Below are 14,985 nucleotides of genomic sequence, written 5' to 3' on the forward strand. Positions count from 1 at the left end.
CGATCAGATGTACATGGTGCGGATAGCGTGCTGACTGTTGTCGTAGCACATACGCGGGCACGTCTGCTTCACCATCCAAGGTTCTCGTCTTCGTCAGCCTAATTCAACATGTCTATCTGCCTCTTGTGACCTCTCGATACGTCGAATTTTCAAACAAGCCCGTTGCAGGGTCAGCAAGTCAACCATCCGAAGCAGTAGAAGATCGAACTCGCCGCGGTTGAGATCCGGGTTTCCGTACAGGGCCATGGACAATCGGCGTTGTTCGTCAACGTCTTTGTAATGATCTGCGTCGGCGGACTGGACGTCGAGCCAGACTTTTGTGAAAGCGGAGTCGGGTCATTCTTCCCATACGGGACATACAACGATAACTATTATTCGTGGACATGTGCCAGTTTAGGTTGCACCCGCAAGGCTTCGGAGGTTGCGGCGGTAGCCGCAGAGAGATAGCTTTGGCTTAGCACTCAGAAAATGCTGGCAGTGCTCAAAAACCCCTATAAAGATACCGCAGAGCATGACCGGTGAATTTGGATGATATAGGTGATGTGAGAGCTGGTGATTATGTTGAAGGATTCGAGCGGACCTCTAAGTTGAGATGGATCAGTCCGCGGAACCACCAGCATTTGCAGCCTTGATCAACCTGTCTTTCCTTCCGTCCTTCCACGCCTTGTCCAATGCATCGAGCTTGCCACCAAGCACCTGCAAACTACCAGGTTCAAGCATAATCACCGCTCTCTGCACCTCGATGTTTCGAAGCAGAAGCTTCGCACCCATGCTTACATTTGTGCTTAGTCCATCGATGCCCCGTAGGTCCAGTGCATATATGTGCAGTCCTTTGGCGTCCTGGAGCAGTAGTTTGAATGGACCTTTACTCTGTGTGGATGCAACAGCTTGACCAGAGTCATCATTCTCAGGTTCAATGACTCGTACAATCTCTCGTCCTTTGGTCATCTCACCGCGCTCTCTTGCCTCCATAGCTTCGACTTGGGACCAGCGCGACTTCCCAATGTCCTCGATGTCGAGGACTTGACAGACGATTGGACCTGCAAGAGTGCGAGACTGAACCATGCCGTTTAGTATGTCTGCTGGCAAGACTGATGCTGCGGGCTGTTCCAGTGAGGATGTGATGTCAGTTGCAAGAAGGCGGAAGAGGCATGTCTGCTTCAGCGCAGCAAGTGCTGTGTTTGGACGCTGAGTCGATAGGAAGCTCTGCAGCCAAGCCGGTTTGGGGTGAAGGTGTCTCGCTGCAAGATGCTGCACGAGCTCTTCTGCAGCATTGTTCGCCATCTTAGTGGTTTTTGGACGTGAAGTCGGTTTCCAGCGATTGTGCTGTAGTCCCCACGCCCGAAATACGAGGAAGACGCGTCGCGTAAATGACGTGGGGAGCTCCTTTCTACAGCGGCCTTGGCACCACCGCGAGCTTCAACATGCCACCTCACTTTTCAAAACACCCATGCCATACCGAGAGCCTGTAGAACACCAGAATAAGGCCCCATAATGTCCACTATAGCTTCGCCGCGCGCGAGCTCCTCTATACGTAGCCCCTCGTCCACACGCAACTCATTCGATAGCTCCACGCGACCACCGCTGAATGCGCGCCGTAACCGGGCAGCGCTCCGAGACTACTATGGTATTAAGAATGCTCAGAAAGAGGTAGATGCCAAGATTTCAGAGGAGTCGACCAGGACAGGGCTAGGCCCTGAAGAAGACGAGACACTGACAGAACTGGATGCCGCCGACTTCGATGCTGAGGCCTTCGTAGACGGTCTACTCGCAAAAGAGGGCTTGAAGGGCGTGTTGAAGGTCGAAGCTGATCTTATATCACGTATGGCATACCTGCACATGATATATAGCATCTTGCTGACGAGGGATAGAAATCAGGAACCTCGACAGCGATAGAAAGTCCCTCGTCTATGACAACTACTCGAAGCTGCTATCTGCAACAAGTACTATCCGTCGAATGCGCGGTAACATGGACCCCTTGGCACCAACTACCCACACACTCGGGCCTGCAATAGCGCATATCGCCGAGACCGCTGCCTCGCTCTCTTCCTCCATGCAAAGTCTCCAGAGTAAGCCTGACGGATTAGGCATCGATATACACATACAGGGCGAGCCAGACGAGGAGGAACAAGCTGTTAGGAAGAAGAAGCAGCAGCAGCAGGAGACTGTCAGATGGGTGTTGGGCACACCAAGACGCCTGCGTGATTTGATAGACCAAGAGCAGGAGGAAGAGGCTGCAAAGGAATGGGAGGACGTGAGCAAGATTCTTGACAAGTGGAAGGGTGTTGCTGGTGTCGAAGACCTCCGAGCAGCTTGCGAGAGCATCTTGAACGAGGATGCAGAGTCCGACTGAGCCCCACTTCCATGGCAATACACAACATGTACCTGGCGAACGAAGGCCACCATGACTCGAGCCTGGATACAAACTGCAACCAGCACGACTCTTATGGTGCCGAACAGCTTTAGCTAGGCGCTGTACGATTACGCCGCGCAAAGCATTTTGCGGAGGACCGGTCTTTTGCGATTGGTGGAACAATGCAACCAGGATCCTACATCTGATCTTACCGATCTGCAAGCTCTCTACCCCGGATAACAGTCCACCGTGGTCAATGTTTGTGCCGATGCCGTATGGTCGCTGCACGTCGGCGCTTTTGAGCCGTGGCTGGATCTGCAAATCTGGGTATGATAGGCTCCATACAACACCAGCCTCCTGCATGCTAGCCACCTCCACTACAAAGGCTTAGCTACTACCCCACCGCTCTCACTTAGTCCGACTTCCGAAAGCTCTGAGCTCTGTGTGGGGTATTGTGGGGAAGCTTGCAGCGGAAAGCTTTTCCCACGCTGAATCTAAGCTTCGAGGGGCCCCAGCTATAGCAGCCATCGCGGATGACTTGCCGAACGTGAGGGAACTGCACGACTCAGATCTTGTCCCAATGGCATATAAAGCAGGTGGAACGTCGTTACTGCTGCGAGGAGGAGCTAGCCAGAACAGCATTGCATTTTCAATTTCACAATGGTGCGCGTCACAACATCAAGCTTAGCCGCTCTGGCGCTGCTCGCTCCTGTAGCATCATCAGTTTCAGTAGCAGAAAACTTTCTCGAGACGTTACGCACCCCGCGCCCCTTCCATGCTCAGACGTCGCCAAACCGGAACCGAACCTGCGTCGCTGAGTCCCACAACGACCACAAGACAGACGATGCAGAGCACATCCTCAAAGCAGTCAAAGACTGCAACAACGGCGGCCACGTAATCTTCGCCGAGAAGCAGACCTACACCGTCGCCTCACCGCTGAACCTCACCGGCCTCTCGTCCGTCGACCTCGACATTCAAGGCACCCTCTCCTTCCCCTCCGACAATCTCACCTACTGGCAAGCCAATACCTTCGACTTGCAATACCAAAACGCCACGTCTTTCTTCGTGCTGGGCGGCAGCGATATCAACGTCTACGGCTCAGGCACCGTGCAAGGCAACGGTCAGGCATGGTGGGACGAGTTTACCACCAACAAGGCACTCAAGCGCCCGGTGCTGTTCGCCGTCGTCGGGCTCGAGGGCGGCAGCGTGAGCGACATAAAGATGCGTAACTCGCCGTTCTGGCACAACATCATCGTAAACTCGAGCGACGTCGTGTACTCGGGCCTGGATCTGTTCTCGACCAGCAACAACGGCAATTTCGAGAAGAATACGGATGGCTGGGACGTGTACCGCAGTGAGCGCGTCACGATTGAGAACTCAACCATCACCAATGGCGACGGTAACGTCACCTCCCTGCCCGCTTCTCCCGTGCAACCACTAATCGAATCGCAGACTGTGTCTCTTTCAAGCCAAACTCGACATCGATTCTTGTGCAGAACCTGCAGTGCAACGGCACGCATGGCATCTCCGTCGGCAGCCTGGGCCAGTACCCGGCGCGCATCGACTACGTGCTCGACATCCTCGTGCGCAACATCAGCATGTACAACTCGTCCGAGGGCGCGCGCATCAAAGTGTGGCCCGATACGTACGCGGAGAAATCCGCATCGCTGACGGGCGGCGGCGGCAGGGGGCTCGTGCGCAACATCACCTACGACGGCATGTTTCTGGACAACGTCGACTACGGGCTCACCATCACGCAGTGCTACGGGCAGGACGACGAGACCGAGTGCTTCAAGCACCCGAGCAAGCTGAACATCACGGATGTGACGTTCCGCAATATCCGCGGCAGGACGAATCGCGTCTTCAGTCCGATTGTGGCGCATCTGGTGTGCTCGAGTCCGCACACGTGCTCGGGGATTGTGGCGGAGAATGTGGATATCCGGACCGTGAATGGGAGTAATCTGGTGACGTGCCGGAACGTGGATGAGAGCACGCTGGGCGGGTTGGATTGCACGGATTGGAGCAAGGGGTATAATCCAGCGTAGAGATGCAGTTGATTAGCTGCAAATCGAGACCGTTGCGTCGGACGAGGCTCATCGCCTCATCCCCCAGATATCTCCGCCGACAGTGATGACCTTGCCCTCGCCCTCCATCTCGCTCAGCAGCCCTGCGATTTCCTCCTCGCCAAACGGAAATCCGCCTGCCATCATCATCCGCATCATCATGAGTATCCTGCCGACCGGCACACTCCCCTGCGCCGTCAACATACTCGTGATAAACGTCTCATACACATCCCTATTCTCGTTGAACAAATCCTGCTGGCTGCGGACCGCGGTCGCCTGCGCGGCTTCCACGGCCGCCAACTCAGCAGCCGCCGCTGCAGCAAGCTCATCCGCCTTGGTCTTGGAGTCCGACTTGGGGAGGGTTTCGATGACGGCATAGGTATCCGGGCCAGTCTCGCGGAGCACGCTCCTGCCGACCCAGAACGCAACCGTCTGCCTGACAAGCGCCTCGTCCATGTCTAGCATCTCCTCGAGCTGGCTTACGTTCCTCGCGATCCCCTCGCCGTTCCTCCCCACCTTAGCCGCGATGTGCTCTTCGCCCGGCTGGGGCTGGAACGCGTGCACAACGCTGACCTGCCAGGGGGTCAGGCTATCGAACTGCTCGGTGCGGTCTGCGAAGTCGAGTGTGATGGATCCCGAGCCCAGCGCGTTCATCCAGCGAAGTTTGCGCATGCCTTTTATGCGGGTAAAGGCCGTGCCGTATGTTTCTTGGAGCGTGGAGATCGGAGCGGGGACGCGGAAGCCGTCGTCTCGTAGTAAAGGCCAGAAGAAGGAGGACAGGATTTGCGCGTTAAGAGTTGGGCCAGGTGCTGCGGCAGCTGCTGAGGGTCCGAGTGAGCCGGCTTGCGCGCCGCGCCGCGGTTGGGGCGTACGTGGGTATCTGGTGTTTGGCGTTCGGGGGCCTCGAGGGCGTTGCTCGGGAGTGGAGAAGGCTTGCTGTGCTTGTGAGGCTGTGGCGGCGCGGATGGAGGCGTTGATGCGTTTGGAGTCTAGGACGTCGCGGAGCATGACTTCGGCGGCTTGGAGGTTGCTGTCGCCTAGACGCATCTTGATGAGCTCGAGGAGCCGGATCTCCTTCTCGTACTCGGGATCTGTGCAGCGCAGGAGATGATCACCAAGGATGTTCTTCAATTCATTGATGAAGTCGTCGCGCTCCCATAGCGTCAGCAAGAACCAGATGACGTCCTCTACCTTCGACTTCTTGTACTCGGGCGATGCATCTTGTGGCAGAGGCTGCCAGTTCATATCGTTCCAGTTCAGCTCCTCGTCTGCGTCTTGACCAAGGTTTGTGAGAGGCTTCGCCATTTCGCTGGCAATCTCATAGGACAGCTCGCCGTTGGAGGAGAACTTGCTGCCCGTCTCATCATTGAGATCGGTGAGCAGGCTCGATATAATGATCCGTCCCGTGTCTTCCCGCTCCTTCAGATATCTGCGGATCGGTCGAGCGACCCTCTCCAGCAGCACACCCTTTGGCTCCAATTCATGAAAAGAGCGGATGATGAAGATGTAGACGTTCAGGATGTAGGTGGTCGTCACACCCGGGTGCAGTAAGCGCCTCGAGACCTGCTGCGAGAAGCTGGATGTGACGTGTTGTTTTGCGCCGGTGACTCTAAGGTATTCCTTGATGTCCAGGATAGCACCTAAGCTCTTGTCCCAGTGGATGACGAAGTCAAAGAGGTTGTCAACTCGCACCCGTCCCAGCCTGCCCAGTGCCATCTCTTGACACGCTGTGACTTCGGTAGGCAGAACGCTGCTCTGTTCGCAACGCAGACATTCCAGTACCAGCTCGACGAGTGGACAGAAGCCGTCTTTGACCCATTCTTTAAGATGCGGCACGACCGACTTCCTGTCGTACCAGTCAACCTTCATGTAGTGGCTGTTAATGAACGAGTCAAGCAGCTTATGCATGGCATGCGCAAACGCCTTTTGCGCGCTCTCACCACCCAGCCCAACGCGCTCAAGCCCTTGAAGAAGCGTCGTCATCTGCTGTCGAACCTCTGTCGTATTCTCCGGTAAAGCGCTCGGCTGAACACCATCTTGCCGTGTATATATGCGGAACAGTCTGCACCCCGCGTCATGCAAGACATAGCCCAATGTCTTCGAGAACCTGCGCGGAGCAACACAATGCGCAAACAGCGCATGCACATCCCTCCTAAACTTCCACTCGGCACGCTCCGCCTCATCCTCGTCTCTCCTGCCTGGCCTCGTCGATCGTGTCGTCGCCGCACTCCCCAGAAACGGAAGAACATGCTCATTGAACGGCTCGAGGTACACATTCTGCACCTGCTTGAGCACCCGCTGAGTCTCCCCCAGCACATCCCAAGCCCGTGCAATCTTCACCTCGTCCCTCCAGAGCGCATCCAGTTCCGGCCGGACATTGCTCGCAAAGTGCAGACGGCATTCATTCGTATACCACTCGCACAGCGCCTCCTCGCCGTCCCTCGCATCCTCGCCAACCCTGCCCTCCCCCACCAGCAAGTAGATGAGCGCATCCTCGACTTCGCGTGTGCGGTGCAGTATCCGCGGCACGGCAGGTACGACCTTATCCAGACTCAAGAATCGTGTAGCGCAGCTCCATGCGATCGTGCGCTTGACCTGGCGGTGTGTGCTGCTGTCGTGCAGCTCTGCCTGGCGCGGTATGTAGGGGCTGCCGAATGCGGCGCTGGGGACGGTGACGCCGAGGTCGGGCGTTGCGACTGGTGTGGGTGTTGTGTGGGAGAGCGAGAGTACGGGGAAGACGGAGGAGAAGACGAGGGTGCGGTGGTCCATGATGCGCCGAGGTGCTGCGGAGCCCCGCGAGAGGATTTGGGTTGTGCGGGCGTTGGTGGTGTTGTGTGTGAGGTCATGGGAGTCGCTGACTGTTTAGAGCGTGACGCGAGTATTCGTGGGGTATCATTCGTCGTGGTGTGGTTGCGCGGGAAGCTGCGTTGTGTTTGATTGTATTGTTTGTTGGTCGCGGTTGCCGGTGATTGCAACGCAGCGCGCCTATCGATACGCGAAAGCACGTGGGGCCCCATTGAAGGAAAGCAATGCGAAGGGCTTCGTGCTATTGTTAAGCCGCCCAAGTGAATCCTAAAACCACATTCGTTTACCGTGAACATCATTTGAAAAAAAAACCCCGGTCGGAAGCCATGAGGTCGTTGCCTCCCAGTACACCAATGCTGCGCCACCGTAATGTCCGAAAGATGCAGCAAGAGAATCCCATCGCACCCGCCCCTGGAACAGCAGCTTGGCTCCCTATGGCCTCAGCACACCGTGTCTCCTCCTGAACGCCTCCACTCTCTCTTCGTAGAACAGAATCTCCCGCACCCTCAGCTTCGGTCCGCGGTGCTCTTCATGCATGAAATCATCGTCGTCGCTGTCCTGATCATGACCCCCGTCGCTCGCCTCGCTCTCTGTATCCTCTCCTGCGTGACCCGTTCCACCGTCATCGTCATCGTCGTCTTCGTCTTCCGTGGCCTCGCTCTCATCGTCGCTGATGATGACCGGGTCGTGCTCCGCATGGCTGTGTGCGCTGGGACCGCCTTCGCCACTCATACTGTCGCTTCGTAAGTCGTAATTCGTTGGTCGGTTTTCAAGGATCTCGAAGCACTTGTGCGTGAGTCCCATGTAGCAAAGCTCGATCTCTGGGCGCAGATGAACAATATCGAGGATCTGGTATGCGAGCTCGCGCGGATCGATGTTGTTGCCGTGTGCATGGTCGGCGATGAAAGGGATGTAGAGAGAGCGGATGTGTGGGATGAAGGGCAGGCGCTGGAGGAAGTGGTGCTACAAGTAGTCAGTACAGCCCACCGAAATGTAGCGACAGACTTACCCAGTCTTTGTAATCGATCGACACCGCCAGCTCTCTCAGACTACTCATTCGACCACTTGTGATGAAAGTCAAGATCTCCCTGTTCATCATCCACCTTCGCCATCGCGAGCTCGTCGTCGTGTGCCCGTCCGGCTCCTTCTCGCTGCTGTCGATCATCAACTTCTTCAGACTCGCTTTGTGCCGCCGCATCGGTCCGCGGTATATGGCATCTACTGATACCGTAGACGCGTAAGAGCGGCCTTCCTGCAGGAAGAGGACTTCGAGACTGTTAGGCGCCAAAGTCTCCTTGAGGAATGAGATGAGCGATGGTGAGACGGTATTTGTGTGGATGCGCTTCAGGTTGAGTTGGTAGTCAGAACGGAGGGTGTAGGACGCTTTGAAGGCTTTCGATGAAGAGGGCGATCCGGAGTAGCTAGCGCGTGGTGTGTATGTCCGCCTAAGAACTTTCCACAGCTGCTCGTGGTTGCTGCAATGCAGCAATGTCAACGTTGAGAGCATCGACCAGTCGAATGCTCTTCGCAGAACAGAGACGGAGAGCGGTATGCGCTCGAGCTCTAGAACCTCCAGCTTCAGCTTGCCGTTCAGCAGCTCTTCCTCTGGCTCGTTTTGCGAGTCGGCAGTGAACGCACGGCCCCTGACATTCGCCAATTCCGAAGGCTCTCTTGGCCTCGGCGGTGCGGCTGGCGTGCTCTCCGGCGAAGCTACTGATTCGACACCGGGTTGCGCGTTCTCGTTGAACAGGCTGATGCCTTCGGTGATCGTTGAGTCCTCCATTGGGTTCCCAAAATGATCCACATCTTGCTCAGTATCCCGGTCCTGCGTTGAGAGCGAGGCTATCGACGGCAGTATATTCGACACCATCGGCTTAAGAGGCGTCGGCTCTGCCCTGTCAGGCACAGAAGCTGCCCCAGGGTTGCGGGGAGATTCCTCGGAATGGCGCATGTTGTGGATTCGACCGACCAGCACCCCAAGTACACCTCCGAGTCTCTTCTCGCCTATCGTGCTGGCCGCGGCCGTCTTGGCATTGTAGTCGACTTGCTGAAGGCCGTCGCCGTCCCACACCGTGACCCAGTCCCGCTGCTGCGCATGTGCAGCGATGCCTACACGTAGCTCTCTCAGCTTCTTCTGCGAGCGTGCGATGAGGATGCTCATCTCGTCCAGGTAAGGCAGCTCATCGATGTCCAGCACGCTCAGACTCTTCAAGGCGGGGATGACCGAGAAGGTGGGATGCTCGACGCGCTCCAACGCGGGGACGCTGCTTGCTGGGAAGGGCTGGGGCGCGATGACGGGCGGAGGGACGGACCCTATGCCGCTGGGATGCGTGGCGTTCGGAGGCGCTGGGAGGTTCGCGTTGTTGAGGATCATGGGCGGCGCGGGCGGAGGCACCGGCGCATCGATGGTGTTGTCGTGCCAGCGGATCCACAGGCGCTCGAGGCGGCAGTCGTGGCCATCGCTGCGGCCCGCGAGACTCGACAGCGCAAGCCAGACGTCCCGCAGGACTCCGGTTGGCATGTCCCAGACGAACGTCTCCAGGTTGACCATGCGCGCGATCGCCAGGGCCACCAGCGTGCCCAGCATCTTCCCGCTCTCCTTGGTGATGACGTACTCCTGCACCCATGCCTGCGGTCCGTTGCCGAGCGAGAACTTCTTGGTGAACTGGCCGTAGTGGTTGCCGAAGCGGCGGCGCGGGATCGCGTACGGCACATTCGACGACGGGCCGGCGAGAGGCGCGGCGGCCTTGTCGCGGTACAGCTTGCTCTGGTGCGGGAAGCACTCGTCGCCCATGACAAGCGTCGCCAGGCCGTAGGTGAGCGCATCGACGCCCGACCGCGGCTCCATATGGGTGCTCTCATCGGGCCAGACGATGTCGAAGCGCGAGTAGATGCACGGGATCGTGAGCCGGTGGAGGGCCGTGTGGCACAGCGAGAGCGATGTCAGGTCGTTTGTGTGCGGCAGCTGTGGGCGGCCGGGGTCAGCGTACGGGGTCGTGTGGGCAGTGAGTGCATGCACAGCACAGCAAACGCACCTGGTGGATGATCTCCTTCAGCATGTCCACGGGCAGGTCCAGCAGCCGCAGCGGGCCCTTGGCCGCCTTCTCTTTGCCCTTTGGCGCATGGCTCGCTGGCTGCGCTGGCTGCGCTGGCTGCGTTGGCTGCACTGGCTGCGCTGGCTCCCCTGCCTCCGCTACCTGCGCTGCCTCTGCTGCCTCTGCTGCCGTCGCGCTCGCATGCGCATCGCCGGGCGACTGCGCAATGTCCTTCTCAAACGCCAATGGCGAACACGTCTTGGGACTGCCGGGCGGGGAGAGCGGAGAAGCCATGTCGTCGTCGAGTGGGGATCATGTCATGGGCCGGCTGAGAGTGGAGCGCCCTCATCGGAGGGAGGACAGCTTCACCGCAGAGTCGTGCGTTGTGCCGAGAGATCACTGCTGCTCACCTTCGTCTTGTCTGCGGTCGTGGTTGCCGAGTGAACCACTCGTGAATCCCGGCCCCTCGGCGTTGCGCGCATCTGGTTACGAGGCACTCCCGTCTTGGTGCAACGCCCTTCCTGCACCCGCCCCAGCTGAGGCCGACATCACCCAAGGGCATGCTCGCTATCAAGGGCGTGCACAAGGGACTACCTATTCATGCAATTCTCTCTGACCGACCGTCCCATGTGAGCAGTTCAGGCCTCGTGGCATTACATTGGTTCAAACGAGTAACGCCAAATACTAAATGCTGTGCACGCGCGCCATCCGCAGCTTGGGACGTGGACGCGTTCGTGTTCGTCGCAGATCCGGGGACTCCCAACGCCGACAGGGTATACCATATGCACCATCCCATCAAACACCAAAGAAACCCTACAAGAATTTTGCGCCACAAACCCAATTCTACGCCCCGGAGAAGTTGAGCGCCGTTTGGCCTCGCTCAGGATCACTCATCCGCGTGATCCTCACGTCCGAGTCTTGCTGCACGTTGTTCATCGACTGCGGCGTGATGAAGATGAACTGCCTGCCGACAGAGCGTCGAGCCGCAGCAATGATCATGTTCATCGACCTGTCACGGTTGACACTGTCCATGAACACGTCGAACTCGTCCAGGCAGCGGATAGGCGAGCCCATGGCGTCCCACAGAGACAGCAGCAGACAGACGGTCGAAAACGACTTCTCGCCACCAGACAGTGTCTTGGTCTGCCGTCCATCACCAGACCTCTCCGTACTGTCTGGCTGAACGTTGATGTCCAGCGCTTTGTTCTTGTGGTCGATCTGGAGCGTCCCGCGAAACTTGCGTTCACTGAGCAGGTAACCGAATGTGACCCGAGCACGCACCGAGATGCCAGACCGGAACTGCTTCCATCGCATGTTTCGGTGTTGCAAAGTCCGGATGAGGTGGTTTTTCAGATGCTTGATGTTCTCCGCCTCGTCGTAAGCCTCCTTGTGTGCTCGTTTCGCCTCGTTAGCCTGTGCCAAGAGGTCCTGATGGGATCCTCCCAGCTCTCTCTCCGCGTCTTCTCTAGTCTTGATGAGATTCTTCAGCGAAGCGAGCAAGTCTTCGAAGCTCTTGCCTTCTGGCACTGGCACCCGCGGGGACACTGTAAGTGCCTCAGCAATCTTCTCATCGACTTCTGCCTGCCTGCTGATCTGCTCGTCTTCCCACAACTTCTTGTTACTCTCTATAGCTTGGATCGACTCCAATATGCTGTTCTTCGCCTTGAGCGCATCTTCTCTCTTGCCCTGCATCGTCCTGACCCTTGCCTGGGCTTTGCTGAGTTGGAATTCCACATCTTTGGCCTCTTGTTGAGCAACCTCGAGCGCTCGCTTGTTGCTGGCGTTCTCATCGCCCAACTCCAGCTTCTTTGCGACCACGTCTTCAAAGATATCTTCACATCGTCGAAGTTCCTCCTGGGCCGTCTTCAGTTGTTCTTCGAGTACCTCGATGGCCGCTGCATCTGGTGTTGCATCGCTCAACTCTGCCTCGAGCTGTTCTACACGGTCTTGTGCTCCCTGGTGATAGTGCTTTAGCTGTTTCCCAACGCGGACGTGGTTCGTCTCCTGTGCCCTGCAAAACTTGACCTGGTTCTTGAGTCTCATAGACTCCTGTCGTGCGTCAAGCGTCGCTTGCTGGGCGATCTCAAGTTGCTCCTCTTCTTGCCTTCACGCCAGTTAGCAATGCCACTGTGGCATGTTACAACGACGTACCGAATCTGGGCTGCCTTGTCGACCTGCATGCGCAACTGGCCCCGGTACTCATCAATAGGGCTGTTGTTGATGCCGCCAGCCCCCGTGTAATTAATCACTCGGCCCCGTCTCTTATCGCCGTTCGAGAAGGTGAAGCACATCTTCACGTTGGTGCTCGCCGGACCTCGCTCTTTCATGAACTGCGCGCCTTTGTCAGATCCCTCAATGAGCACAGTCTGCTCGAAGCCTTGATTAATGATGAACACGTTCTTGACGAGATCGACTTCAATCTGGTCATGGTCAGTTCGGCTCCAGTGGCACATCTTGATACATACCTTGAGTGCTCTCATCCACGTCAGCAAAGACGGGTCGGGTTCGTGTCGAGAAGTGTCGATACGCTTATCGGTTCCTATGTAGATCGGACCTTGCCTTTGAAAGGTTAGTTTCCACGACTGCTCATCGAGCCATACGTCTACTCACCAACCGGATTTGCGCATCAGATCAGCCAAAACTGCCTGGTCCGGCTTGCTGGTGACGACGAAGCCATTCAGGGTAGACCCAAACGACTTCTCCAGTATGTAGGCCCAGTCTGCCTCTACCAGCTTGACGTGGCGTCCGAGAGGACCGATGACGTTGTCCCGGTCGCGGAACCTTTTATCGGCTGCGATGCCTCTAAGCAAATTGCGCAACTTGTCTGGGTTTTGGTATGCTGTCATCCAATCGCGACTATCGCCCTTCAGATTGCGGATAGTTGCTTTAATGCGGTCTTCATCTCTTTGAGCACGTTCAACCGCCTGATCAGCCTGAATTTCCATGTTCTGCACATCTTTCGATTTTCGCTGAAGCTCCGGCAGACTTTCACCGTGTGCCGCAAACGCCTCCGCCTTCTGAGCGCAATCTGCCCTAGCGGCTTCCAGCTCTTGCTGCTTCTCGGCGTACATACCGTTGTCAGCCTCCGCTTGTCGCTGCTTATGTTGAGTTATCTCAGACTGTAACTGATTGACCTTCTTCCTCTTCATGGTAACGTCGCCTTTAGCGTTCCTTTCGTCGGATTGCAGTTTCAGCATCTGCTGTCTTACGCCTTCAAATGTCTCCTTGCACTCCTGGGCCGCTTGCTGCTTCGGTTCCGTCTGACTTGTCAAATCGGCGACGTCTTCTTCGGCGCCTGTGACAGCAGCGTCTGCACGTTCAAAAGCATCAGATGCCTCGTGTGCTTCTGCAGTCTTCGTGTCGATCATGCCGTTCAGTTTTGCAATCTCGTTCTCGGCCTCCCTCAGCCCGTGCTCCTCCTCTTCGACCTTTGCCCACGCTCCCTGTGCTCCAAGCTCGCGTTCCCTCATGCGCATAGTATCAAGTTTGCCCGCGCTTCTGACTTTGGCCCTCAGATCTTCCATCCCTTTGTACTTGCTCTTCAGGATCTCGTCGGTGATTTGGCCTCGGCTGTTCATCAGCTCCAGTGAAGCCTCAATCTGCTGATAGTCTCGATGGAGCGTCTCGAGTTGTGTGCCAGACAGGAAGAATTTGTACTTGTCCTTTGGTGTTGAGTTGTTAAGAAACTGCCGTGCCATGTCTTGAGTGAGGACGTTCATGGGGTTATCGATCTGCATGGAGAACGCATCCAGGATGTCCTCCAGCTCAGACTTCTTCGTAGTGACGACTCTATCGTTCTCGTCCCTCAACTTGAAGCCTGAAGTTCCATTGATGCTGAAATGCCTCTCAACGGATATCGACTTGCCATATTCGTGTGGTTTGAAGGCCAGCGGGCCCTGATTCTTGATCCGTACTCGTACGCTACTGTGGGACTCTCCTTCCTTAATCAAGCTCTTGAGGTTCTGTGCGCGGTTTGTAGCTGTCGCCTTGCCACCAAGACAGATCTGAAGCGCCGTGAGAACTGCACTCTTTCCGCTGCCGTTGTGTCCGATGATGAAGTTGATCAGGGGCCCGAGGGTGATGACGAGGTTGACGTGACACATGAAGTTGACGCAGCGAATCTCTTCTATGATGCCGCATTCAGCAGGCACATTTTTTTGGTGCCTCGCGGCCGCAAAGTCTTTCTGAACTCGTTGTGTTTGCCATATCATCTGGTCGTTCTCGCGGGCAACATCCTGCGCATCTCCGTCGCTTGCGTTCGATACCTCATCGCTGTCGGTTTGCTCGTTCTCGTCTGGTGGAGATTGTCTTGCTCTTTTGTTCTGGGTTCGTCAGCTACTTTGCACTTGTACAGCCCTGGCATTGAACATACGCGACTATTATGTCCCACGCCGCCCACTGACTCCGCGCCATTGATAAGAGCGCGAGGCCGCTTGGCAGACATGACTGCAGCCATGTTGCAAGGCGTGAGTATCGGGAGGTGACGTAGCCGAAGGTTTGGCGGTGAAGGTGTGTGTATGGAACAGTGCGGGTGAAGCAGACCAGACGCGTTGATGGTGCCCCACTAATTTACGCTAGCGTTGGTAGTAAGAGCAAACGAATGCTTGCGTGCTGCGCTGCAACCTGCTTGAAGGCCTACAGGTTCTTGCGCTACAGGAGTTGTTCTTTGTTCTTCTCCCGCTCGGCGTGGTAGGTGTATCCATGAAGATATGGAGTGCAAACATGTGTA

General features: G+C 56.6%; 6 protein-coding genes across 6 annotated transcripts; 2 read left to right on the top strand and 4 right to left on the bottom strand.

Annotated features, from left to right (window-relative positions):
- Positions 1-597: 597 nt before the first annotated feature.
- On the bottom strand, positions 598-1,284 carry M421DRAFT_4708 (RecQ mediated genome instability protein Rmi1; the record flags this gene model as incomplete). Its single annotated transcript, XM_033594712.1, has 1 exon — positions 598-1,284. One exon carries the CDS (start codon positions 1,282-1,284, stop codon positions 598-600), a length of 687 nt encoding a protein of 228 aa, XP_033449122.1.
- A 210-nt stretch (positions 1,285-1,494) lies between these two features.
- Positions 1,495-2,353, top strand: M421DRAFT_92009 (uncharacterized protein; the record flags this gene model as incomplete). The annotated part of the gene is made up of 2 exons (XM_033597992.1): positions 1,495-1,822; positions 1,872-2,353. The coding sequence occupies 2 exons, from the start codon at positions 1,495-1,497 to the stop codon at positions 2,351-2,353; spliced, it is 810 nt and encodes a 269-aa protein (XP_033449123.1).
- Positions 2,354-2,683: 330 nt separating this feature from the next.
- On the top strand, positions 2,684-4,422 carry M421DRAFT_141912 (glycoside hydrolase family 28 protein). Its single transcript, XM_033587482.1, has 2 exons — positions 2,684-3,752; positions 3,806-4,422. The coding sequence occupies exons 1-2, from the start codon at positions 3,014-3,016 to the stop codon at positions 4,396-4,398; spliced, it is 1,332 nt and encodes a 443-aa protein (XP_033449124.1). The 5' UTR covers positions 2,684-3,013; the 3' UTR covers positions 4,399-4,422.
- Positions 4,423-4,446: 24 nt separating this feature from the next.
- M421DRAFT_61647 (anaphase-promoting complex subunit Apc2) lies at positions 4,447-7,185 on the bottom strand (the record flags this gene model as incomplete). Its single annotated transcript, XM_033595902.1, has 1 exon — positions 4,447-7,185. One exon carries the CDS (start codon positions 7,183-7,185, stop codon positions 4,447-4,449), a length of 2,739 nt encoding a protein of 912 aa, XP_033449125.1.
- A 152-nt stretch (positions 7,186-7,337) lies between these two features.
- M421DRAFT_420114 (uncharacterized protein) lies at positions 7,338-10,694 on the bottom strand. The gene is made up of 3 exons (XM_033592357.1): positions 10,257-10,694; positions 8,231-10,186; positions 7,338-8,184 (listed from the first exon to the last, which is right to left on the bottom strand). The coding sequence occupies exons 1-3, from the start codon at positions 10,548-10,550 to the stop codon at positions 7,654-7,656; spliced, it is 2,781 nt and encodes a 926-aa protein (XP_033449126.1). The 5' UTR covers positions 10,551-10,694; the 3' UTR covers positions 7,338-7,653.
- Positions 10,695-10,867: 173 nt separating this feature from the next.
- Positions 10,868-14,759, bottom strand: M421DRAFT_420115 (structural maintenance of chromosomes protein 6). The gene is made up of 5 exons (XM_033592358.1): positions 14,629-14,759; positions 12,867-14,578; positions 12,722-12,815; positions 12,408-12,676; positions 10,868-12,360 (listed from the first exon to the last, which is right to left on the bottom strand). The coding sequence occupies exons 1-5, from the start codon at positions 14,710-14,712 to the stop codon at positions 11,100-11,102; spliced, it is 3,420 nt and encodes a 1,139-aa protein (XP_033449127.1). The 5' UTR covers positions 14,713-14,759; the 3' UTR covers positions 10,868-11,099.
- Between the last annotated feature and the right edge of the window lie 226 nt (positions 14,760-14,985).

The sequence above is a fragment of the Didymella exigua genome (assembly GCF_010094145.1).
Source record: "Didymella exigua CBS 183.55 unplaced genomic scaffold M421scaffold_12, whole genome shotgun sequence".
Lineage (NCBI taxonomy): Eukaryota > Fungi > Ascomycota > Dothideomycetes > Pleosporales > Didymellaceae > Didymella > Didymella exigua.

What these genes read in the sequence shown, in the direction of transcription:
- M421DRAFT_141912 (XM_033587482.1), top strand. Translation starts at nt 3,014, where the DNA reads ATGGTGCGCGTCACAACATCAAGCTTAGCCGCTCTGGCGCTGCTCGCT. An exon ending in AACCATCACCAATGGCGACG is followed by an intron (nt 3,753 to 3,805) that starts GTAACGTCACCT and finishes ATCGAATCGCAG; the next exon opens with ACTGTGTCTCTTTCAAGCCA.
- M421DRAFT_420114 (XM_033592357.1), bottom strand. Translation starts at nt 10,550, where the DNA reads ATGGCTTCTCCGCTCTCCCCGCCCGGCAGTCCCAAGACGTGTTCGCCA. An exon ending in TGAAGGAGATCATCCACCAG is followed by an intron (nt 10,187 to 10,256) that starts GTGCGTTTGCTG and finishes GGCCGCCCACAG; the next exon opens with CTGCCGCACACAAACGACCT. An exon ending in CGATCGATTACAAAGACTGG is followed by an intron (nt 8,185 to 8,230) that starts GTAAGTCTGTCG and finishes GACTACTTGTAG; the next exon opens with CACCACTTCCTCCAGCGCCT.
- M421DRAFT_420115 (XM_033592358.1), bottom strand. Translation starts at nt 14,712, where the DNA reads ATGGCTGCAGTCATGTCTGCCAAGCGGCCTCGCGCTCTTATCAATGGC. An exon ending in GCGTGGGACATAATAGTCGC is followed by an intron (nt 14,579 to 14,628) that starts GTATGTTCAATG and finishes TGACGAACCCAG; the next exon opens with AACAAAAGAGCAAGACAATC. An exon ending in CGTGGATGAGAGCACTCAAG is followed by an intron (nt 12,677 to 12,721) that starts GTATGTATCAAG and finishes GACCATGACCAG; the next exon opens with ATTGAAGTCGATCTCGTCAA.